Raw genomic sequence first — 26,949 nt, forward strand, 5'->3', positions numbered from 1 at the left:
AGACAGGCTAAGTTACTAACTAGAGATCACCCAGCTTCTCCGTGTTGGACTTGGGATTCAAACCCAGGATCTTTTTACCTTGAGTCTGTGCTCAAAAGCACTGAGACAGTGTCCAGAACAACAGCTTTATATAGAGCATTTATGGAAGTGATCTCTGAACAAATATGGCATTATAAATCACTCTGACTGGTTTTCTCGTATGTTGCAAGAGTAATCATGGTTATCTTTAGTGTCTTAGTTTTATTTATACTTTCTTGTGAAAGTCTTCATTGTTTTTTGTTTAGAGTAAAGGCCCTTTTTATTTAGATTTTTTTATGATACTATTTATTTATTGTGATATTGCTTCAAGTGAATTTTAGCCACTTTCTTTAACTGGAGACATTTAAGATATTTATTTTAACGTCGGTTACCAAACAAGGTTATTTATTTACCTTTATTGGACTGAGTAGTAAAGTGATTTAACAAAGGTAGAGAACATTCAGAAATCTATCTTGTCAACAACACTGCTTAAAGTGGTTATTTTAGATTCAAATACAGCATTAGCAAACCCGTCCAACATTTTAATTTAACTGCTTACCACAGTGTTGAAATTGGGATATTTACGTTATGTTTTTAGTAATGAGAAGTGTATATATATACTTTGTATTTATGTAATCTTGGGCTTATATATACAAGATTTGTAAGTTTTTGGTGGCACATAAATATTTGTATCCAAAATTAAGTTAATCCTAAAGGGGGTTTTTAAATGAAAAGAACAAAGAACCCAGGATAAGTTTCCGATTTGATTTGGAAAATATTGAAAATATTAGGTTATTTTGTGAGTTTCATAAAGATAATTACAATACATCTAATACAAACATATTTTTTAGTTTCAGTACAAAACGGTTCGATTCATCAAAAAGATGCTGTAAATGATGATGATTTTGAGCCATACTTGAGTAGCCAGACAAATCAGGTAAGTGTGACAGTCACATATTTAGGAAATAAAACTTACATTAGTATGAATTGATTTTTTAAAGTAGGTATTTTAGTTGAATGAGGCGAACCCTAACATGAATTAACCCAGCGTGCCTACATAATAGTGAATAGCAGCTGCAGGCTTTTGGCACAAGAGAGTTCTTTCGAAATTGGAGATGGCTGGAACTAGATTATGAAATACAGAGATAGGAAGATGAACGTTTGTATATATTGTGGTTAGATTTTTTTTTTTTGACTGTTGAATTTAATCTTTTAATGCTGCTGCCATATCTTCATAGCTAAAGCAGATTATAAGGTTTAATTAGCTAGAAGTTTGTGGGAGAGGACTAGTTTGTGCCTGAAATTTTTGGTTAGTATAATTAAAGTTATACTATAACCTGGTATGTAACCTGGTAGCATAAGAAATAGAATTAAAGATATTATAAACACACTTGCTTATATATTGTAGGCATGGAGAATTTCATCAAATCAAATAACTGGTTGCTTTTGAGGTTCTTCTGTGTTTGAATTTTTCACAGATAATCTTGTGATTTTGTATATAGGAATAATTTAGATTAAACATTGACAAAAAAGAATGGTATTTCTTAGTCTCTGTATACCAATTTTGCATCTCTTTCTGTTTGTTAATAAAAATGTCACTACTAGAAGTAAATTTAAAAAAAAAACCTTTCATTATTAACCAATTTCTTTAGAGAGAACATTCTGGAATGAAACTGCTTTGTTGTTTTGCTTATAAAAAGACATATGAAAAATGTACCTTGAAATCTTAACCTAGTTTTTTTTAACTTATAAAAGAATAAGGAACCAAATATTGTTACAGAACTTTGCAGTTGCAGAGAAAATGTGAAAAAAAAGTAGCTTCCAATTTGTGGAATGTACAGTTATTTTTAGGACTTTGGAGAGCCATGGTTATGTTCAACCTGATCTACATTTATTTCTCTTTAACCACCCCCTTCTCTCTGTTGATCTACATCCCTAGCGTATGTTGGGAGGGAATAAATAAGAAAGAATAAAAATGGGTGATAAAAGTCTATGAAAGTTTGGCTACTTTAAAAAAAATGAAAAAGTTCATTTCATTCTTATGTAATCTACCTTTATGATCTCAATAACAAATTTACTTTCCACCTAAAGGTTGTGAAAGAATGTATCACTGGAAAATAGGGCAAGATCATTTGTTGTGAAGTGTAGTGCAAGTTTTGAAAGAAATATATTCTGTTCTATTTGGTCCCATACAGTAATCTCAGTTAACATCCCTATGGCAGTGTTTCCAACTTTTTTGAGAAATTCTGATATAATGAGGTATAGTAGATATTCTCCTAAAAAGATCTCCATGATCAGATAAGTTTGGGAAATTTATTTGGTTTACATAATTGTTTTTTTGCTACTTGATTTTATACTTTTTGTATTTTAATGTAAAATGAATTTCTAAGACAAGGGTATGGTATGAATATTCTCTGACTGACTTGTTCAAACTCTATTTTCAAGAAATTTTAATGGATTATAAATGTTTGAGAATTGCTACCTGTAAGAATCTTCTCGTTTTATTTGGTAACAGATGTTTCATAATTTATTTGTCACAGGGGCTTAGAAGATTGGTTTTTTGGCATTCCACAGAGATGCTTCAGGTCTGCCTAGGGGAGACCGGGGGAGGGTAACCTGGATCCTACCCGTGCAGCAGCCAGAGCTGTGCTTTGCTTTTCATGTGTTTTATATGTTGGAATTCTGCATAAGATTTCACATAAAGTGTTGGAAAGTCATTATTTTTTAAGACTATAAGGGCATTTACCGTAGTGAACCCAGTTTTTAAATTGAATCATAGAAGTTTCTTTATGTTGGGGCAAAAACATCTATAAAAGGTTTGTTTTAATGTGATGTTTAAATGGAAGGTCTTATACTTTGTATTAATTAAATCACTTACTGATGTTAGAATCAATGTAATGTGCTCTTTAAAGAGAAGTCTTAAAGTTTAATACCAGTACGGGTATATTTTACCTCCCTCTCCTTGCCAGTGCTGATGAATAGGATTTCAGCAATTATCTTTCTGTAATAACTAAAAATAATTGTCTAACCAGGATACATATTTACCTTTTAAAGAATACTAACACTATAGAATATTGAAAACTGGGTTTATTGGAAAGCAGAATTGAAAATTATCTGAAATCTTAAAGGTAAGCTGTACAGAATTTAAATTTATCGTAGTTACTTAGCTAAAATAGAAAAGTTTTTACAAATTGACCTTTTAGAGTTGATTAGTGAAAAGTGGATTTATTGATGAAATATCTAACGTGATTATTTTCAGATGTAAAGTTATGCAAGTATTTATTGTTTCTTGTACTGACCTAGCTGAAATAATTGGTTAATTAAAAATTTTTTCAACTGAATATACAGTGTGTTTTTAAAATTAAATCCCTTCATCTGATTTTAATATTATAAATAATAAAAATGATATTCTTTAGTCTAGAAAAGTTTTTAATGTTTGTTTTATATGCTTAGATCTAAATCAAATCAAACCCAGGGATGCTTTAAAAACAGGTTGTTGGCCTTTTACTTCTGTGGCAGCATATTCTATTTTCTCATGCTCAATTTCTCAGGGAATAATTTTCATAGTAATTTTAAAAGTAAATGTATGTCCTTCAGGACTTAAAATTCTCTATAGTTCCTCGGAATAATCTGATGATTAAGTTGATTAAAAATTCAGGTTTAATTGGTACTGTTAAAGATGCTGTGTAATTTGTGCATATAAATTTGAAGAATAAATTGAAAAAATGAAGTTTGAATTGGTCTGCTTGTGTATATGGGGAAATAAATTCCTAGCCATGCTTATCAGAGAAGAGGTATAGAGAACTAAGACAGTAACAGATTTTTTCTGTCCTTGTTATTACTGCCCTTAGGTAAGGTTTTCATTATCTCTGCTGTTGGAATGATTTCCTAACTGTTAATTCCATATTGCCACTCAGCAGTCCTCTTAAAAGTCCAAGTCTGTTGCCGTCGTCATGTTAAAGACTTATCAAAGCTTCACCACAGTGGATATATTCATTATAAAAATGGCTCCACTTCCCCCCCTGCCTCATCTTTGGTCAACTTTATCCATGTAACTTATTTAGGGAATAGGACTTATTTTCTGAAAATATAAGTATTTTCTGAATATTTTCTTTCATGATCTCAAGCTTTCCATTTATATGTATGATGTACCACACACAGACTCCATGTCTGTCACTTCATGAAGTCTGATTTTCCAGTTACTTGCCCCCTCCTCTTTGTACTAGAGCTTTTGTTTTGCTTTGTTCTTATTTCTGTAACAATACCTATCAAATTGCAGGGTAAATATGTCTTCCCTACTAGACCTGTGAAGTGCTCCAGGTCAGAGAGCATGTTCTTTATCTTATTTTCTCCATGTTCTTTATCTTATTTTCTAGGTTATCCAATGTACTCAAGGATTCTAGGTTGATTCTAGGTTGACTGGCACTGTATCTGGCATGTAGTAGGCATTCATTAAGTATTCATTGAATAAGTAGATTAGGTTAACTGCTAGAATTAGGGAATGAAGAAGTATGGTTGATGAAATATTCAGATTAATTGAGTATAATGTATGATACATTTTTTCTTATGACATCTATGTGATTAAATATGCATGTATTTTACTTTTTGAGAAGTACAATAATATTTTTAAAATAATAGAAGAAAATGTACATAAACATTAAAAGTATACTAAACTTCACTTAACTTTTTGTTAATCTAGTAGTTAGTTCTGGGGTTTGAAGTACCTCAGGTTCTTAATGGAAAACAGTTTCTGTTTTTCTATGCAGACGTGCTGTTTTTGGTGAATAACACCTCAACCATTTATTATTGAACTTCTACGACATTGTACAATGTTCTATCTTGGAAGTTTGCATATTTATGAAGTAAAAATAGGTATTAAGTTACTATAACTGAAAGACTCAGTTATAATTGAGTTGTATTAAAGTGTCCTCAGGTCAGAACAGTAATCATGAATTTTTTCTTAGTGTTGTTCAAGTTTTCTTTGAGATAATAGAAAAACAATTGACCTGACTCACAAAGCTAAGAAATGATAATTACAAATGATTTTGAAATTCAAAGGAAGAAGTTTTCATCTTTTCTGTATTTTAGTTTTCAAACTAAAACAAGATTAACTCCTATACTTCAGTATAGCACTTTGCAGTTAACTAGATTTTTAAAGATATGTAATTGATTAGAGCAGCAGGTATTTTCCCATTTTACCGACGAAGAAACAGGGTTAGAGAAATTAAATGATCTGATGATCACTGACATAGAAACTGCAAAAGTAGGGAATAACTACTGTTGATTGAATATTTATTGTGTCCTAGGTACATTATCTTTATTTCTTTTTAATATTTGAGAAAACTCAGAGTTTTAAGTAACTTGATATTGGCTTCACACAGCTGATAAGTACTGGGTTGGGATTAGAATTTAGTTACCTCGTGGCTTCACATCCACCTTCAGGTTGCATTTCTAAGTTTATGCTCTAGGTAAAGGGTTTGTGGATCTGTTACGTTACAAGTATGTTTAATTATATCCATTGATTATTATATCATTTTTTATGTGTACATATTGTTATTTTCCCGTTTTCAATTAGTTTTTTGAGTAAGAAGGATATGCCAAGCATTTCATATCACTTTGTTAAAGGTTATATATCTTTAAACAACAAAGTAAAATTTCACTATTACTGACCAATTTCAGAATTATGAATAAACTATTTTAAAGTGATTATTTGGACATAAACTGTTAAATTGATTGTACCTCGTTGTACCAGGTTTGAAGTAAAAGGTGAAAGAAAGTTTTGAGTTTCTGTTTTCCATCATCAGTAGGTGGAAATTTTGTTCCCCTTCATTCCACTTAGCTAGCAATTAAAAATTTATCTGACATTTAGCAAAACATTTAAAAATATTTCCAATTATAATCGAAGCTCTGCTAATACAAAATGTGTTGACCATATCTTACTTTTAAACTTTAGTAGTTTCCTACAACTTTGTTCTTACTAGAACCCAAACCAAAACCCTTGCCTTTTGGAAGGAGACTGCTTAAGTTACTTTCGTAAAGCTGAGGAAAAAACATCTCATTCAGCTAAAACTACTGAAAGAATTAGGAAATAAATAGCATTGTTTGATAAACTGGAGAAAGCAGGCCATTTATCCAATGTACTCAAGAATTCTAGGCTGGTAGCATGGAAGCACTGTGGACAGCTCTGTAGTCAGGCAGGGACAGCAGTGCATCTCTGCTCATTAGCTTGAGCTGACTGTTTGACAAGGCCCTTGTGATTGATGGAGCACATTTTAAAGTAATTTAAACTTACCGTTTTGACAGAATCAGTAGTTTAGGGGTGAAGTAGTAAAACCCATGATTTAAAAAAAATTGAAAAGATATTTAATAAAAGGCCCCACAGCAAAAGGCTATGGACCTGGTCCAGCCCCAGAAGTGGCAGAATTGGTGAAAATTTGTTACCCATTTAATAATATAGCTTGGGGGGGGCTTTTTTTTTTTAATAGGAATCAGTATATATTAGATAATCTATTAAAACCGGGTTGACAGACTGTGACCCAGGGACCAAAACCTGTTTTCTTTGAGGAAACCCTTGAGCTAGCAGCTTTTTAAAGGGTTGTTAAAAGAAGATGAATATGTGACTGCAACTGGATACCGTATTTGGCTTGCAGAGCTTAAAATATTTGCTCTTTGGCTCTTTAGTTTGCTGATCCCTGAATCATGTGATGGATATAGACAAATTAGGAACCTGATGTGTAACTGTTGTGCAAAATTCAGCATTTGTGAGGGTGAAGTAAGAATATTCAACATAAGTTACGAGTGTGATTTTGCAAACACTTTATCATGACGAATGAACTTAAAAATTTTCCGCCTTGTCTGTTTTTCCACTCCCACATCCAGGTGAAGACTTACTAAGTCCAGATTTCAATGCCAACATTCTAAATTAAAACTTTGAAACTGAAACTGATTACCTCCATATTCAACTCAGCTTCCTTATTCTTCCCTCATGTGGAATATATTCACTTCCCTGTGCAATGTCTTTAACTGTAGGTTTTCTTTTAGAATGAATATTTTATATCAGTATTTTTCACAATGTACGCATTCAGTAAGTGTTTGGTTAAAAAAGTAATAAAGGGAAACCTTAATAACTTCAAAAAAATTCAAAAATTAAAGAAATCTTGATTATGTATGTTCATTAATATTGGCTAAATGTTTGGGCTTTCTCACAGTGACTTCAGTATGAAGTACTATGAATACTTTTACTTTCAATAAATAATTTGGTGATTGAATTATAAACACAGGTGTGTGTATATATATCCATGGCTACTGAAGCTTACTCATTATTCATTTCTTCAAGAATTTTTTTTTTTTTCTTTGAAAACCACTGTTGGTGACTTTGAGCTTCCCTCAGGCTTCATTTCCTTCATACTAATATTGTGAGCATTCTTTGAATATATTTTCAAATATGGTTAATAATTATCCAATATAGTTAAAGAATATGTTCAACTAAATTAGTAAATGGTTGACACATATATTTCCAGTTTTGGATACAGTGGAATATACTTAATATCAAATGTGTTTAAAGTCATTTTTTTTCTTTTAATGCTGACACAGTTGTTTTTTGTTTTTAAGTTCAAGTTTTACTGAAAACACTCAGTAAATCTATGTCTAATTATTAACTTAAATGCAGCCTTTATTTGATTCTCTTGTCATTTTCATTTAATTATATCAGTCATTTCAAAAGGCAAAATATGAAACTAGCTTTCTTATGTACAGTGGACAGTTTTAATAGTTGTAAGGTGTGTCACAAGTAACTTAATAGTAATAGTAAAGCATTTTAGTTTTCAATAATAGGCCTTTAAAAAATAAAATGAATTCCAGGTAGTATCTGTGATGTAATTGTCACATATTTATATTGATATACTTTCTTGAGTGGGAAAGCAGTGGCAGAATAACCCCAAGAGAGTGACAGCCAAAAAAACCAGAATGGGTTTGCTCCATTTTGCACTTTGCTCCATTGCATTCTCCACTTTGCTCCAGGGAACTTAGAATGTCTATGTAAATAAAGTGAATAATCAGCCTTCAAAATGGTATTGACCCTTGGGAGGGGAATACAAATTGTCTTGACTAGATATTAGCTTAGTTTTTTCATCTTGCTTAATTTTACAAATTCTGAAGCTCTGTCCAAGGCTTAAAAATCACACCTAAATCATAGAATGAAAATCTATTACAATTGTCCTTTGGTGTCCCTAGGGGATTGGTTTCAGGACCCCCGCTGATACCAAAATCCACAGATGCTCAAGTCCTGTATATAAAACGGCGTAGTATTTGCATATAACATATGCACATCCACCTGTATACTTCAGATCACCTCTAGATTACTTATAATACCAAATACAATGTAAGTGCTATGGAAGTAGTTGCCCGTGTGGCATATTCAAGTTTTGCTTTTTGGAACTTTATGGCAAATTTTTTCTTCCTGAATATTTTCGCTCCATGGTTGGTTGAATCCATGGATGCAGAACCTGTGGATTGGAGGGCCGGCTGTATCAGACATATTTTTGGCATAAGAAACCTACTTTCAAAAGAAATCCGTAGAATATTTTATTTTTTACATTGGCTAGTAACAAATTTGACTGAGTTTTTTTCTTTAATAAGCTTTGATTTTTGGCAAATCACTAAATGGATGATTAATTTTATTCAAAATAAAGGCCAATTTAACTATAGTAATTCTGGAAAAAATGATAGGAACTTATTACTATTTCTAAATTAAAATTCTGATCAGGAAGGTGATAAATTTGTTATGTAAAATTTAGAAAATAGGCACCTGTAACCAACCATTAAGAAGCCATTAGGATTTTGTTTTCTTTTTCAAAGCAAGCAAGGCAAAACAGAACAAACAAATATGGATCATGCTCTAAGTATAATCTTGAATCTTTTTTTGTTTTTCCTCTCAGAGTGTGAACATTTCTCTATTCTAGTTTTTCTTTATGAAAGTACAAAACGTAATTGCTGAACTGGATACCATCATAGAGATATACTGTAATTCCTCTATTATTTGGCATAGTTTCCATGTTTGTTTAATCCTTGCACATAAATTTTTTGTTCATCAGTTGCTAAAAATAAAGCTAACAATCAGTGTTTCTGCAAACTTTATATATCAGCTTTTTGTAGAAATTAGAGTATTTTTAAATCGTGCGCAGAGGATCTGGCTGTTAAACAAAAATAATCCCCACCCTATTCCCCCCACCCACCTTCCCCGCAAAAAAATACCCTGTAATTTCATTACAGATAAAATAAAAAGAGTCATCAGTAAAGTTTTTCCTTGACAAAACTGGATTTGAAATTTTAACTTTGTTCATCTGGAACAGGTGCATCTGTTTTCCATTTATTTAAAACTATCTGATCTTAATCTTTCAGATGTCTCTCTCCCCGCTAATCTTATTTCGCTCCTGACTGTGATCTTTTGTTTTCCAGAATAACAGCTATCCACCAATGTCAGATCCATACATGCCTAGTTACTATGCTCCGTCCATTGGATTTCCATACTCTCTTGGGGAAGCAGCATGGTCCACAGCTGGAGACCAACCTATGCCATATCTGACAACCTATGGACAAATGAGTAATGGAGAACATCATTATATACCAGACGGTGTGTTTAGTCAACCTGGGGCATTAGGAAATACCCCTCCATTTCTTGGTCAACATGGATTTAACTTTTTTCCTGGTAATGCTGATTTCTCTACATGGGGGACAAGTGGATCTCAGGGACAATCCACACAAAGCTCTGCTTACAGTAGCAGTTACGGCTATCCACCGAGTTCTCTTGGGAGAGCTATTACTGATGGACCGGCTGGGTTTGGCAGTGATACCTTAAGTAAGGTGCCTGGCATTAGCAGTATTGAGCAAGGCATGACCGGACTGAAAATTGGTGGTGACCTGACAGCCGCAGTGACAAAAACTGTAGGAACAGCTTTGAGCAGCAGTGGTATGACTAGCATTGCCGCCAATAGTGTGCCCCCCGTTAGCAGCGCGGCGCCTAAGCCAACCTCCTGGGCTGCCATTGCCAGAAAGCCTGCCAAACCTCAACCGAAACTCAAACCCAAGGGCAGCGTGGGGATTGGGGGCTCCGCCGTGCCACCACCTCCTATAAAACACAACATGAACATTGGAACTTGGGATGAGAAGGGGTCAGTGGTAAAGGCTCCAGCAGCCCAGCCAGTTCTGCCTCCTCAGACTCTAGTGCAGCAGCCTCAGCCGTTAATTCAGCCGCCACCGTTGGTGCAAGGCCAGCTGCCCCCGCCGCCGCCGCAGCCGCAGCCGGGAGCGCAGCCGCAGGCCCAGCCTCACCAAGTGCAGCCGCAGCCGCAGCCGCTGCAGAATCGCTGGCTGGCTCCTCGGAACAGGGGGGCGGGCTTCCACCAGAACAGTGGCGGGGGAGGTGAGAACTTTGGTTTAGGTGTTGTTGCTGCCAGTGCCTCGCCCGCCAGCGTAGAAGTGCATCCAGTGCTGGAAAAGCTAAAGGCCATAAACAACTACAATCCCAAAGACTTTGACTGGAACCTGAAGAACGGACGGGTGTTTATAATTAAAAGCTACTCTGAGGATGACATACACCGTTCCATTAAGTACTCTATCTGGTGTAGTACTGAGCACGGTAACAAGCGTTTGGATGCCGCGTACCGTTCCCTGAATGGGAAGGGCCCGCTCTATTTGCTCTTCAGCGTGAATGGCAGTGGACATTTTTGCGGCGTGGCCGAGATGAAGTCTGTTGTGGACTACAACGCGTATGCCGGTGTCTGGTCTCAGGACAAGTGGAAGGGCAAATTTGAAGTTAAGTGGATCTTTGTCAAAGATGTTCCCAATAACCAGTTACGGCACATTCGCTTAGAAAATAATGACAACAAGCCAGTTACCAATTCAAGGGACACCCAAGAGGTACCCCTAGAAAAAGCTAAGCAAGTGCTCAAAATAATTGCTACTTTCAAGCACACCACCTCAATCTTTGATGACTTTGCACATTATGAAAAGCGTCAAGAAGAGGAGGAAGCCATGCGTAGGGTAAGAGTACAGTGAGTTTTGTGTGTAGCGTCTTTTTATTGGGGTGGTGTGTATGGATGGACATCTTTAATGCCTTTTAATATTACATTCTGAGTTTAAGAACTTTACTCTGAAGGCAACCAGCCACTTAGCTTAAGAAACAGAACTCTGCAGACCCCCGTGAAGGCCTCGGATGCCTTTCCAAAGGTAACCCTTACTCTGAATTTGCTTCCTACCTATTCATACTCCTCAGGTGATAAGGGTCTTTATGCTTTATCAGAGCCCTGAGTTCTGCATTTGTAATTAAGCAGACTTAAGAACTGGCTAGGGATTCTAGTCGCTAATCTTAAACTTCAATTTTACGGGAAAATGTATTTGGAGTTTGAGACAAACAGCTTTTAAATAAATGTTTGAGTACTACACATTTTGTATTTATGATAAATAGATATTTTCCCCCAAGATTCCTGAGGCCTGTTCATAACTTGTACACTTAAAGCACTTGTACAAAATATAGTAAGGATTTGACTTTATAGGAAGGCAGCTTAGAATTGAGAAGTGGACTTAAGCTCGGCAGAATTTGATTTCCAATTCTGTTATTTGCCCACTGTGAGACTCTAAGGGAGATGTATCCTGAAGTTACACACTGTTTATACTTGCGTCAGGTTGGCCGGGATTTGATCACAGAGCCCATAGAGCAGGACAGGCTGAGGAATATTTTCTGTTCCAAGCTACAAAAGTAAATTGCAGAGTCCTATTTTTAGGAGGGAAAGAGAATGGATGGAATAGGCAACTAGCCGATTTTTCCATAGACAATACATTTAAATTTCAAATGAAGCAGGGCTTAAGTTAGAATCTTCTCCAGTACATTATGTTGGTTACTATGGAAAGCTTCTATGTAGAAATTAAGATAAAGCACGAACTTCAACTTTATCTGTATGTACAACATCAGTGATTCGTCTCTGTGTGTGAGTCTGAGTATCCTGTGGCTTTTTAGTCTGTACAGAAGAGGGAACTGTTTCAAATAACAATCCTCACTGCTGAATAATGTTGAAATAATGATCCTACCAAACCTTATGGCATATAAATATCAATTAGGGTGCTCTCCCTGAAAATGCAGCTTCTTGAGACCCACTCAGGGAAAATCTATTTGATAAGGGACCTGGTAGTGTTACAGGCACCTCAGGTGATTCTGGTGCTAGTGATTGCTGCACTGAGTTGTTAGAAACTTTGCTTTGGAATAATACGTATGACTCTTAAAGGCCCTGCTCAACCTTTCCAGTGAATTGCTGAATATAACTGAGTTTTCTCCAGGTTAAATGTGGGAAGTGAGGGGAAAAGGAGGATCAAGAGTAGCTTCTGAGTTTTTGAAGCTCAGCAGTTGAGTAGATTGTCCCACTGTAAGAGCCTTTACAAATAGTGAATCAGGAGAAATGATTCAACTTTTCTTTTCTCCCATCACCCAGGACAGGTCACCTTGTACGTCTTTCCACACTTCTCCTCTACCCAGTCTGAAAATTTATCTTAGTTTTATTTATTTTTTATTATATAATTGTCTCAGGAATTATTTATGTTTTGTAATCATATATACAACGATTTAAACTTTATACTTTTAAACTTAAAAATTTTACATTTAAATTGTTTCATGGCTTACTGCCAGTGTTTTTATAATGTGTCTGAACCCACCTTTGACATTTTAATTTGGAGCCTAGCTTGTTTTATTACCATCTTTTTTTTTTTTTTTAAGGAAGAGTAATTTGGCGTAATACATTTATTAAGCGCTTCTAAATCCTGAAAATGCCTTTCTTTGGCCATGATATGTGAACAACAGTTTTATTGGATATAGAAATCTTGGGTCACAGTCTTTTCATTCAGGCTTTGTTTTATAGTTTTCTATTTATAGTCTATTATTTATAGTTTTATATTATGGAGAAGTCTGGGGCCAGCCTAAATTTTCTTTCTTTGGAAATAACTATTTCTGTCTGTGTGCACAAAATTTATTCTTGCTGTGTGAACATGTATATGGAATGTGCACAGTATGGGTCTCTTATAATTTTCCTTATTCTTTCATCTGCAGGCCAAGTTTGTTTTTTTTTCTTTTTCCTAGTAATGTCAAAATATATATTGAATCTTTGTCCTTGAATGCCATTGGTTCTTATCTTCATTATTTTTCTTTGCGTTTTGAGAGTTTCTCAAAATTGAATTTCCATGTCATTGATTTGATTTACTTTGTGTTGGTTCAGTGATTTGTGAGGTTTTGTATTTTTCAATGACAGCGTTAGTTTGCTTACATTACCACATCTAGTTCTCCCTTCACAACTGTTGTTTTCTTACCTGAATCCCTTGTTCCAGAGTCCACCTTGATTTTTTTTTCCCCCCTCTTGGCCATTCTCATCTTGATTTTATTGAGCACAAAGATGAGTGTTGAAAGCTTATTTCTGCTTCCTGTAATTATCATTTTTAAATTCCTTCCTCTTACATATCTTCTTTAATTTCTTTTTTTTTTAAATTAACATACAGTAGAATTGTAAATTACCTTTTGCTGCCTCTTTTCTAGTCAAGTGCTCCCCTCCACTAGTAAGTAATTCACTGATCTGTTCTCTCTCTCTATAAGGCATTTTCCATAATTTCACATGAATGAAATTACAGTGTGTAATCTTTTAACACTGGCATCTTGTACTCAGCACAATGTCTTTGCAGTTTATGTTGCTTTGCGTATCAGTTCTTTGTTCCTTTTAATTCTGTCTTTCCATTGTATGGATTTACCAGTTTGTTAACCATTCATTCTTTGAAGGACATCTGGTTGCTTTCAGATTTGAAGAATGTAAATAAAGCTCCTATAAATATTTGTGTATATATCCTTAAAAAAATTTTTTTTTAAATCATACAGTGAAAGTTACTTTTTTGGGCTGTACAGTTCTATGAATTGTAACACATTTGTAGATTTGTGTAACCACCACTATCAAGGTACAGTATTCCCCCCAAACTATCTTTTCTTTCCCCTTTGTATTTTATCTTTCCCCAGTGTCTATCTGAACTCATTATAGTTTTGTTAGTATCCTTTTTTTGTGAACAAATATTTTAAGACTCTTTGCTTTTTTTTTTTTTTTTTCTGTCATCATTAAACCAGGCAGAGAATCATCCGGATCAGGTATTTGCCCCCAGATAGGTTTGTTTTTGTGTGTGTGCTTTAATGCTTGGTGTTAGTTGCATATTCTCTTTCCATGGCAAATGTGGAGAAGGGAGAGCCATGATGTATGTTGACTTTACCAGTTAAGTGATTCATCAACTTGTGAAGAGTAAGAAGGGAGAGCCAGTGCAATGGACATGCTAGTAGGTGAAATTTGACTTTCCTTTGAGTTTGGAACCATCATGTCAGGAAACCTTTTCCCCTGCTTATTAACTGTTTGGCATTTGGGATATCATGTGTTCTTGCTGTTTTCTTTCTGGAGCTGTTAACTCCTTGTCCAGGCAGAAATTGTAGATATTCATTTGTAGATTTCCTGTTAGGTACGCTTGTGTTTGCACTTTGGCTTTCCAGCAAAACTACTTTCAAATACTCTTGGCATCCCAGTGATGAAGGATGTGCCCCCTGTCTATTCTAGGCCCTCCTTGGCTCCATCAAAAAGGATAAATAAGTGGTGTTTTGCTAGGATTTCCTTCACTGGTTATGCCTTTTTTCTTTTTTAAGTAAAAGGAGTTGCAAGTCATTATTTATGTTCTCTTTTAATGTGACCCCATCTGTCTTGTATTCAGCTGAAATTCCTCAAAGCTTCTGATATGTCAAGGTCACATTTTCCCAGGTGCACATCCTTCAGAGACCTTGGGTAAAGTAGGGGTTCTTAAGACAAAAAATGGCACTACTTATAAAAGAAAAGATTGATAAAAATTTGCCTAGATTAAAATCTGTTCATCAAAAGATGCTTTAAAGAAAGTAAAAAGACATGTTAGGAACTGGGAGGAATTTGAACATAACTGACCGAAGACAGTTGTCAAGAATATTTAAAGAACTCCTATGAATCAGTTTAAGAAAAAAATAATCCACTACAAAAATGGGCAAAAGATATGGATAATCCTTTCATGAGAGAGGAAATAAATATGGGTAATAAGTGTAAAAAGATACTCAGTCTTAATAATAATTCAGGAAATGCAGATCAAGACTATAATGAGAAAATATTTTATATCCACTCATTTGGCAAAATTAAGAAATTTGATAATAGCAAGTATTGGAGAGACTATATAACAACAAAACGTCTTATACAGTTGCAGGTGGGAGCATTGAATTGATATAGCCATGTGGGTGGGTAGTTCTGCATTTTCTTACAAAGCTGAACGTTTCAGTACCTTGTAATTCAGCAGTTGTCCTCCAGGATATATATCTATACCGAAGAGAAACTTCACGCATACCCCAGAATACATATAAGAATGTTCTTAGGAGCACAGTTGATACTACTAAATAACAGGGAACAACTCAAATGCAATCAGCAGGAAAAATGCTTGCTTTATGGTTTTTTTGAGCAATTCAAGAGTACCGTTTCATACGTCCATGGCTCTTTACCCCAAAAAAGTATCGTATATATTTCCTAAGAATAAGGATATTCTCTCATGTAACCGTGATATTCTGTCAGTTGGTCCAGAGTGTCCTTTAAGCCTTTTTTTTTTTTTTTTTTAAATCTTTTTTTGTAGTATAAGATCCAGGCTAAGATTAGAATAACCAAAACAGTTTTGAATAAGAACTATTTTAGAGGGCTTATACTAACCTGACTTCAAATCTTTGCCTTCCCCAAGTGTGGAAAAATTTTTTCGTATACTTTTTAATAGAAGTTTTATAGTTTAAAATTTTACATTTAGTTTTGTGGTTACTGTAGCTTTCTTTCATTTCCCTTCTTACTGTGTTCATTTTTTTCTTTAAGTTCTTCAGCCTATTTGTGATAGCAGAAAAGAAGTTTAAAAAAAATGAATTCCATCTTGTCACTGCTGGGTCTTTTTTATTGACTGTCTTCTTGCCCCTTTTCTGGTTATTTTAGCAGAGAGGAATTCCCCAGCTTGCTTTGCCAGTACAGCAGCCTATGGAGGAGCTGACCAGACATATCCTGTCTGGTCATATAAAACATGGAAAGTCAGGCTCTCTATCTTAGAGTGAGGGGTAGTCGTGAAACTTAAAACTGCAGGAAAAATCCATGCCAGTTATTGCAGTGTTTGTATAGTTCTTCATTCTTAGATTTGAACACATAATTTTGATATATTTGATTAAAATCAAGCTTGATGAAAAAACCGAGACAAATCCTCTAAAAGAAATAGGTATTTCAGAGAGCAGAAGATAATTTATACAACAAAATTTGATTTGTTAGGATTCACATGTAAAAAGAAAAGAAAACCAGAAAATGTTCTTGGAAATGAGAAACAGGATTGTCAACAGTTTTTTAAAATGTTTCTTTTTAAGCAAGTGGATTAATAAAATGTTAATGTTTTAGATCCAGTTAATCATCTGGAATTTCAAATCAGAAATTTCCAAATGTGGAATAATAGAGATGAAAAACATAAGGCGTGAAAGATGTGGTGGAAAGGAGGACCACTATATCTAAAGGAGTCTTTAAAAAGAGGACAGGAAGAAACAGTTGGAGGGAAGAACGACTAAAGAAAAATTTCCAGAGCCAAAAGATACATGTTTTCAGAATGATGGGCTCACTGAGTAACCAGCAGGATTATTTAAAATTGTAAAAGATAAAAAAGATAAGATAAAGAGACAAGCTTTCCAAGCAAAACGCCTGTAAGTAAGCTACAAAGGAAGGAGAGTCTGTCATCTACAACTCTGGACACATATATAAAATCATATCTTGTAGTATAGGGGAATGGGCATAGAATTATGTTCTTAAACATGAGTGTCGAATTATATCTGTGAGGGAGGAGTGCAAAATAAAGATTTCAGGTGTACAAGAGCTTAGCTACATATCCTTCATGAGAAACTTGAAGAGGTATTTCAGCAGAATGAAAAAGGAATTCAAGAAGGATAACACGTGGTAGCTGGTTATACTAGAACAATCAGTAGGGACTCCATATGCATTTTGAGTCAGAAGGTTCTCATTGTATACAGTGGACCTCAGGCTGTAAGCCTCCGTCTGTTAAATGGCATTGTGGTCTTAGACAAACGACGGGAGCCCTCGGTTGGGAAGCACTGACCTTGGAGATGCTCTATGAGAGCAGGACTTGCTTTGTTCTTTGCTGAATCCTTAGCACCTAATGCTTGGCGCAGAGTGGGCAAAGTCCTAAGGACAGTCACCAGAACTAAAGATAGAGTGAGTTCTGTTGTAGGGAGGGGGAAGAGGAGAATATAACGTTCACTGTGATAAATTGCTCATCATATACAATGGCAATTGATAGTGTCTGAATTGAAAAGTCAAGAAATGTATATATTAGTATGCCACTTAAAGTTTACAGTGGTAACCTATCAGAGGAAGTTGAAATAGAAAAGACTAGAGGAGGATAGGGGAGCTTTACTTTTTTACTTTAACTTGCAATTGTATGTATTACTTCTAACGATAAAGCTAGTTTGATTGGAAAATAAAACAAAAAACTGCTAATGTCTTGAGTATATTATGTCCAGTATAAATTCGAGTAGTCTGCATAGCCATAGAGTCTACTTTTGACTATTTAGATAACCTTTTACTGAAATTTTACCTTTGTTGTACTGAATGTGCGTCATTTAGCTTCTACTGTATTCTTTCATTCTTAAAAATCCTTATTGATCAGTAAACAGTCTGAGGTGAGATTTTTAGTTTGATAGCTTTTTAAATTCCATATAGGAATAATTAGTGTTTTCAGGTACCTGCAACTTTGAGATGAACTTCTAAAATATGGCATTCACCTAAGTCCCTTAGAAAGAGATGAAGCCCTACGGCTTATGCAGAAACAAGCAAGGCATAATTGTAATAAAATCCGTATTAAATAGTTTTAATTTCTAGAACCGTCTGTGTATTTTAGTCATTTATGCTATTTTGTGTCGTTGAGCGTTTCCAAAGAGTAAAGTTTAGTCCCTGATAGAATTTTTTTCACAATTGGAATTATTTTGATTCTGAGATGAGATGATGTTTAGGTCTGTCTCAAAGTAATCAAGTTTGTGCTAATATACAAGAAATTACTTCAGTTGTAGTTATTTTAGTAGTAGTTACTGTAGTTAGCAGTAAGCATTTTCCTGACAGTTCTATACTTCTTTTTTCTCAAGTGGAACATTTAGTTGAATGCTTTCCCATTAATCAGATTGCAGTTCTTAGGATCAAGAATGGTTGAAGTCTCTATCTGATGACCCTTCGGTAAACTCTTCTACGATTGTAGTTGTCTGTCTGTGAGTTGATTATGATGAACAGAAGCAAATTCAGTGTATAAAATCTTTTCCTTTCATCTTCACTGTAAAATTTAAAGACTATATCTCTGGAAAACAGTTTGTAGCCCAGGATGTATCACACTTGACAGAATAAGTTTATATTACGTATTTAAGTGAGTAATTCTATGATAAGACATTGAGTGATATTTGAATAATCAAGATGATTCTGTATTTATTATAGTAATACTCTGTTCTGAGTTTAGTAAATAGTTCTTTATAAGCCAGAATTGGGAAAAGAGGTACTTTAATTAGCATTTTATAACATTGATTTTTTTTCCCCCTCAGATTTATCTTGGCACCCCATAGGAGAGTTAATAGTGGCTATGTTAAGTTCCAATGCTGATAAAGAAATTTATGAGTTTTTAGGAGATGGATTATTGGGTTAATCATAGATCTTTGGGAGAGATTTGTTTCACATCGATTATGGTGTGAACAGTCATCCTTAAATTGAATGGTATTTCAGTTATTTATTTTTCTTTAGGAACAAATGCATGATTACAGTCAGCCCTGCATATCCATAGATATGAACCTGCAGATACGGAACCCATGGTTACAGAGGGCCAGCTGTAAGGGCCCTGAGCATCCTCGGATTTTGATATCCACGGGGGTCCTGGAACCAATTCCCTGCAGGATATATACTATGTATATATATGTGTGTGTATATATATGTAGTATATATATATGAGTGTATATATATATATACCTAGGATGTAAAAAAGCTACAAGTGGACAGTTCCACTTTTGAACAACAATCTGGAGTATAATAATTTTATTACTTTCATTTTATCGTAGAGTCCAAAATCTCACTCCAAAATACGGTTGCATATTGATTCCTTCGCTTGGCTTTAAGAACTTGTTACTAGGTTCCAGAGAAGTCGTGACATCCCGCTCCTCCCACCCCCCACTGAGAATTGTAGCATATATCTTGTGTTCTAGTCAACCTTTATCACCATATATTTAGAGCCTGTGTGTTCTTTTCTTAACTGTTCCCTTATTCATTCAACAGATAAATATTAAAGGTTACCAGTAAGCCACTTAAGATAAATAGCTCTTCTTCTTTTTAAAATTTATTCATTTTATTTATTTTATTTATTTTTGGCTGTGTTGGGTCTTCGTTGCTGCGTGCGGGCTTTCTCTAGTTGCGGCGAGCGGGGGCTACTCTTCGTTGCGGTGTGTGGGTTTCTCTTGTTGTGGAGCACGGGCTCTAGGCGTGCGGGCTTCAGTAGTTGTGGCGCGAGGCCTCAGTAGTTGTGTTTCGCGGCTCTAGAGCTCAGGTTCAGTAGTTGTGGCGCACGGGCTTAGTTGCTCCGTGGCACGTGGGAATCTTCCCGGACCAGGGCTCGAACCCATGTCCCCTGCATTGGCAGGCGGATTCTTAACCGCTGCACCACCAGGGAAGCCCCAATAACCCTTTCCTTGTAGAACTCAGAGGTCTTGGAGAGACAGACATAATTTCTCTCAGTAAAATTTTGTAGTTTTCACTGTTGAAAACCACATGGCTCTTACTGAATTTTTTTCTAAGTATTTTATATAATTTTTACTGCTATTGTAAATGTAATTTGTATTTTCAGTCTTCCCAGTTGTTTGCTACAATTTTATATCAATAGAAATGTCCTATATTGTGTGACCTTGCTAAATTCACTTATTAGTTCTAGTAGTTTTAATAGAACATCCTTAGGATTTTCTGCCTAACAGATCATATCATCTGCAAATAGAGACCGTTTTATTTCTTTTTGATCTTTATGCTTTTTTTCTTGTAATTTTATTACTTGTATTACTTAAACATAAAATTAAGTGAAAACTCTAAAACCAAAATAAAACTGCACATAAACAAAAAATTTAGTGTGATGAGTGATGTTATTTTGCTGAAACTAAATCACAGCTCAAAGCATGAATTAGTCTTAAGTCTTAGAACCCTGTTTTTACTCTCATTTGGACCACCTAAACTAACACATGTTATGACTGTCCTCCACCATTTTCACTATTTGACCTTCTTCCTAACTCTTCCATTTTATGTACACTTTGAGGTTATTTGATCTTTGGTACAGATGAATAGCTTTTATATTATTAGACTGCATCTATTCTTTTCTTAAACTTGACACGCAATAAAGTATCAAATGCAAATGTGGGCACTGGAATCTTTTTAAAGTAGTTCTTTATTATAGTGTGGTCATGCAGAAAGATCAAGAATGTTAGAGTCTTCCTTCTCCCTCTTTGTAGAGGGCACCACTGTCCGCCCTTCCAGTTGAGGCCAATAATACTGGACTAATTCGCAATATTTCTCTTTCACACTCCATATCTAACCAATCTATCAGTAAGTCTTGTTGGCTCTGCTTTCAGAATAGATCCAGAATCTAAACACTTTCCACTAGCTCTCCATCCTCCATTATTATTATTATTGTACTGGATGATGATTGTGCTAGCCTCCTTACTGGCCTTCCTGCTTCTACTTTTGCTCCTCTATACACTCCATTACCATCAGAACAGCCCTTAAGAGGTCCTTCTGTGACAAGTGAGACTGGACTCAGTTTTCTCCTGCTTTTCTGAAGGTAGTATCAAAGTGTTGCCAACCTCAAGATACATCAGGAAATACTCCTTTTTCTAGTCTCTGGAACAGTTGGTATAAGTATAGAATTCTTGTGAAACCACATGAGCCTGGGAGTTTTTCTTTGGGGTAGATTTTTAATTGTTGGTTAAAGTTCTTTAGTTATTATAAGTCTTCAAGTTTTCTTTTTATTCTTGAATTTGTTTTGGTAAATTTTATTTTTAGGATGCTGTTTTAAGCTTTTTTTTCATATTGGCATTAATAGTATTTTAATTTTTTTTAGCTGTGTGAGTCTTCACGATATTATTTATGCTTCTTTTTTTTACATCAGTCTTTCCAGAGATTTTTTCTATTGTCAGCTTCTTTTACCCCCCAAACAGCAGTTTTTATTTTTGGTCTCTTAGGCTCTCTTTGTTTTCTGTTTCGTTATTTTCTCCTGCTGTCTTATTTCATTCATTTTACTTTGGGGGACTCAATGCTACTTATTTCCTAACATGTTGAGTTGGATGATGAGCTCATTATTTTTCAGCTTTAAAAAAATGTTTTTTTAAATTCTATACATGTAAATTTCTAATTTTATTTTTCAGGGCTTATTAGATTTAGTATATTTATATTGTACTGGTGTAAAAACTTTTGAATTTTTGTTATGATTTTTTGGGAGACTTTTTAGAAATGTGTTTTAGATTTTCCAAATGTGGTAAGATTTTGTTTGTTGTTACCTGTTTTGCTGTTAAAATTGATGTCAGAAAACGTGATATGTATGATACTGACTCTTTGGTATTTAGATTGGTTTTCTGGTCTGGCATATAGTTCCTTTCTGTGGTTGTTCATTGTGTACCCTGTAATTATTTGGCTCAGTTTTCTGTATTCTGTATATTCAATCTTTATTTTCACTAACTTGTCTGCTTTATCAATTACTAAGAGAAATGTGTTAAATTCTCCTGCTATAATTAGGAACCTGTCAGGTTTTCTTTGTAATTCTGAAAATTTTAATATATGTAAAGTTGTATTTTTAGTTTAATACTGTTACAGCTTTTTATAAAAAATGTTTCTTACTCAGTATGTAGTGGTTTTTGCCTTAGTGGTTTTTGCCTTAGAATCCACTTTATCTGATATTAATATAGTTGACTAAGTCTTTATTTGGCTTGTTTTTAAGCTTTCTGTGTCCTTATGTTTAGGGTTAATTTCTTGGAAATCATGTGTAACTAGATTTCTTTTTTTAATTTTGAGCTCTTTTGTGTTTTTGTTAATGAACCTCCATTTTTTGATTGCTTGATAAAAATGTATAAATGATATAAATGTGTATTTCTGCCATTTTATATTTTGTGCTTTCTAATTCACCTAGATCTTTCAAGCTCCCCTCTCCCTCCTTTCCTGTCCTACCACAGGAAAGGAGTTTTTAAAATTTTCCTTTTCCTGTCCACTGAGTTAGAAGTTATGCATTATGTACACAGATTTAAACTATATATTTTATTGACTCAGTTAAAGGTGCCATAGTTGATTACAGTTCAAACTGAAACAGCATCTCTAACTTCTATTTAAATAAAACATGGTACTCATTCATGTACCTGATCATCTCCCTCAGGTTAAACCTCTCTTTGTCTAGCTTATCCTTAAAGTAGTATTGCCCTTTTTTTCTGTAGTTTTGGGGCTTTTCATGGAGTTGATGAATTTCTCTAGTTTTGATCAGTCATTTCATGGGGAGGAATAAGCAGGGAGCTGTTACCACTTTTTGCTTCATTTGTAATACCGTGTTTTATATCCAGCTAATTAAAGCAGGCTTCAACATTTTTCATACAAATCTGTTTCCTTCAGCTGAGAAATAAATTTCCTTTATGTTTAGGCTGGTTTTTTAAAAGCTTTAGGGCCTTTGTAAAATTAGACTACAGCTTCCTGGTTCCAAATTCTTTTTTTGTCTTTTTTTTCCTTTGTTTATGTTGTTGGATTTTTGTTTTTGTTTATCCTTTTGAAACATGATTAATTAGCTGTCTGTCTGTTTTCATTTTTGTTTTTTTCTTTAGGAATATCTCACTGATGCTTATGGGTGTATGAAATAATTCATTTGTAGTTATCGTATAGTAGGGCATTTATTTGTTAGCTTTCTGTATTAAATACTGTTATTCTAGTTCTAGGAATATATAAAGATGAAAAAGAAAGGACTTTAGTAACAAAGTTCTCTTTGGAATTTATTTTTATAAATTGATTGATTGATTGATTGCTGCGTTGGGTCTTTGTTGCTGTGCCCGGGCTTTCTCTAGTTGCGGCGAGCGGGGGATACTCTTAGTTGTGGTGCGCAGGCTTCTCATTGCGGTGGCTTCTCTTGTTACGGAGCCCGGGCTGTAGGCGCGCAGGCTTCAGTAGTTGTGGCTCGAGGGCTCTAGAGCGCAGGCTCAGTAGTTGTCAGGCACGGGCTTAGTTGCTCCGCGGCATGTGGGATCTTCCTGGACCAGGGTTTGAACCCATGTCCCCTGCATTAGCAGGCGGGTTCTTAACCACTGCGCCACCACGGAAGTCCCCTCTTTGGAATTTAAAATACAGTTTTCTGATGGTGTCACAGGGGATGGGACATTAATTTGACCATTGGCAAAGTATATACATATTTATTATGGAGCATAATAAATAAACTCCCACTTATGGAAAAGTGGGAGTAGTGAAACCACAAATGGAGAGTCTTATAATGTGTTAGACACAAGTGGCTTTCAGTGTGGTCCTTGGACCAGCAGTGTTAGGATCACCTTGAACTTGTTAGAACTGCAGACTCACAAGTTCAGCTTCAGACCTTTGGGGCCCAATAGTGAGCGTTTCCACAGCCATCCAGGTGATTCTGATGCTTGCTAAAGTATGAGAACCAGTGAATGACACATTAAAACAGATGGCACAAACAAACTACGTAATGCATTCACTTGATAGGCATGCAGAGTGCTAGTCATCCTTTTTTTCAAGGATAAGTATTACATGTGGATAATTTGGTTAATAAACATCATGAAAACATCACTCAGCTTAACTTCTGTTCAAGGGGTTTCTGCTTTCTTAAAAGAAACTATAATAATAAGTATTATTAATATTTCTTCATGTGAAAAATTATGCTGAATCTGAGAGTAGGATATGGAGGAAGCTTGTGATTCAAAGTTTTTTTTGTTTTTTTTTTAAGTTAATACTGAAAGCTTAATTTAATGCAGTTTAATGCAACTCTTTTCTTTTCCTTCTAACCCTACCTCGGCCAGTAGTTTTCAGGTTGCTTCAGAGGACTTCTGGTCTATTTGATACCTCACGATCAAAAACTCATTGAAAGGGCTAGAAAGACATTATTGTAATAGTCTCACCTAAACAAAATTCTGTGGGAAAACAGAGCTGTGGAGAGGACCTATAATCTCCTGAACTACGTCTTTGTGTTTGGACTTCTTTATTTTAAAATGGTTTGTGGTAATCCCTCTAAGGTGTGTATAGGTAATAGTAAATCGTTTTTAGCTAATTACTTGAAAATTAGTATTTGTCAAGAACTTCTTATGGAGATGGTTTACATTATAAATGCATATAGTTTAAATCATTAAATAATGATGGTGTTTTGTTAAAGGTCTTTGTGCTTTTCTTTCAGGAGAGAAATAGAAACAAACAATAACCATATGAAGATGTCCTGTTAGAATTACAACACTAATGATGTAGACTCTGGAAATGCCTAATAAGTCAAAGAAGACGTTATTAAAGCTTTTTTCTGCTTAAGGTGACATCTTTGAACTCTAACACAGAACTGACTCTTCTTGTAATGGTTTTCATCAGCGCATCTGCCCTTATACTCTCACCAAACACACTTGAGAACTGTAACTTCGTCAAGCACTTTCTGTCCTGAAGCTTTTACCAGTATCTGCTGTCTTTTGTAATTATGCATCCTAGCTAAGGCACAGAAGACTGAATGAATGCAAGGATTCATTAACTCTTTGAATTTGTTAAATACTAACAGTTAACCATTAGAAGTGGTTCAATGATGTAAGAGTCACACTGCTTCAACTTTTTCTTTGTTGTAGTTTTTAAATTGTCAATTTTTAGCTCTTTGACAGATTAAAAGCAAAATAATCATGCCATATTTAGTCCTGGAGTTCAAGTCTAAATGTTTATGTGAAAATTATTGTAGTAAACTTTTAATATGGCAAAGCAACCTTATGCTCTATTTTAGCCAAATGAAACATAATCTGAGATTATATTAGAACATTTCCCTTGTCTTCAAACTGTTTGGTGTAACAGAATATTGATATGCAGCTTGGTGGATTTCACCAGTTAATGCACATTCTTCTCCCCTCCTTCCCCCAATAATATGTATACTGAAAAATGTGCATTTGTCTGAGGAATTATTTTGTTTGCTACCACTTAATGAACCTCAAAATTTTGAGTAATGTACCTCAGTCTAATCAGACTTTTTATGACCTTTATAACTACATTTAAAACCCTTAATTCCTATTTCTGGGTGTTTGCGAGCCTGATTGCTATCATGAAGTAAAAAATTTATTACTCTAGGTATTCACTAGCTAAATAAACATAGTTCTTGTTTAGCAAGCATATATTGTTCCTCAGCTCCTTTCTCCAGCTTTTGCAGTGTCCTGGCATCCTTAAAATATTTGAAAATATGGCCTTGATCCATGGATTAAATCAGTATCTAAGTGAATGTGTTGATGTTTTATTGATCAGATCTATATAAATGGGAATACAGCATATATCTGGGTATTCTTATAGTTATCTTTTTAACATCTTATTTTTTTCATTAATTACATATCAACATTAATTTTGTATCTTGAAACAAATTGATTTTGTATAATTATGTGTCAAGCATCTGTATTAACTGATTTGATGGCACATGGTTATGAAATAATGTGCTGCCCCTTATATTACTGTTCCAAAAGGAGAAAGCTATGTAGAAAGATATGTTAAGGATGAAAATAGCAATACGGTAGATTTGAGTACCTTGATGTTTTGCATTACTCCACTTATGTTTACATCATGTTTAGAAATGTTTTCATTTACTATGGTCTTTGGTCACTTCGATTCAAAAATTTAGTGACATATTTCTTTGAGGCTTTCATTTATATGATTTTTTTTTGTACAATGTTTTCTTAAAATGTACAAATACTGTATTCAAGTGAAAACCAATACAGTATTTGTAGCTAAATTGTAGCTACTTCACAGTGCTTTGGTAGTCCCAGGATAGTTATCAGTGTTTACTGAAGGGAACATCAAAATGTTAATAGTATATTACAAAATAAAGAATTTCTTAAAGGAAAATTGCACCTATTTTACCTTTTTTTAAGAGTAAGCCATGAAATCTTGTAACATGTCTCGTAACTATTTGTAATGAAAATTGGCATTTGGGTATAGTCACCACAGCAGCGTTCTACATCCCTAGAATTATATAGGTAGGACATGTCAGAGAGGACCAGTGTCACTCTGGAGGTCCTGTTAGAGAAAACTGTACAGGGGTGACCTTGTGGAAAGGATCTGAGTCTTCTCTCTGAGGTTCTCTTCTTCTTGGTGCTTTATTAGCAACTCTGAATATTTTTATAAAACTAGTTGCATTATACACAGATTGAAACTTGTTTAATTTACATTAGGTTTCTGTGTAAGAGATGTCACGGAAACACTCAGCAAGCAGGCTGATTGCAATAGCAGACTCAGAAATGTCAAATGTAACTCAGCAGTCTACTCATGGTGAGGAGTACATCCCAGTGCCTTTAACCTGGATTTCTAATATTAAGTGAAATGGGTGCAGCATTCCTTTGGGGAAAAAAACTAGACAAAACAAAACTTTTCAATTGGTAAATTTCTTTTTTTCCTCATTTAAATTTTCTTCAGAGTGCCTACTCTCTCTCCCTCCTTGGTCTGTCAGTGTACAGCAAAATGTTTTTCCTGTAAGTGAGATGATCAGAGGTTGTCTCAGTAGCACAGCTAATGGAAGGTTTCTTAACTGTAGGGACCAAGAGGGAGGGAAACTGGGCTCTAGAGC

At 34.8% G+C, this 26,949-nt stretch overlaps 1 protein-coding gene across 5 annotated transcripts in view; it reads left to right on the forward strand.

Moving 5' to 3' along the window:
• The window catches only part of YTHDF3 (YTH N6-methyladenosine RNA binding protein F3), a 31,747-nt gene extending 5,516 nt beyond the window's left edge, over positions 1-26,231 (forward strand). For 2 of the 5 annotated variants that reach the window (XM_068526285.1, XM_068526284.1), the window contains 4 exons: positions 870-955; positions 2,559-2,603; positions 9,475-11,069; positions 24,556-26,231. In XM_068526285.1, coding sequence (XP_068382386.1) covers positions 870-955; positions 2,559-2,603; positions 9,475-11,069; positions 24,556-24,601 — 1,772 coding nt within the window. In that variant the 3' untranslated portion in view covers positions 24,602-26,231. The remainder of the gene's footprint in view (positions 1-869; positions 956-2,558; positions 2,604-9,474; positions 11,070-24,555) is intronic. The other 3 variants (XM_068526288.1, XM_068526287.1, XM_068526286.1) reach the window with 2 other exon arrangements.
• The last annotated feature ends 718 nt before the right edge of the window (positions 26,232-26,949 follow it).

This window comes from Eschrichtius robustus, chromosome 17 (assembly GCF_028021215.1).
Source record: "Eschrichtius robustus isolate mEscRob2 chromosome 17, mEscRob2.pri, whole genome shotgun sequence".
In the NCBI taxonomy this organism is placed as follows: domain Eukaryota; kingdom Metazoa; phylum Chordata; class Mammalia; order Artiodactyla; family Eschrichtiidae; genus Eschrichtius; species Eschrichtius robustus.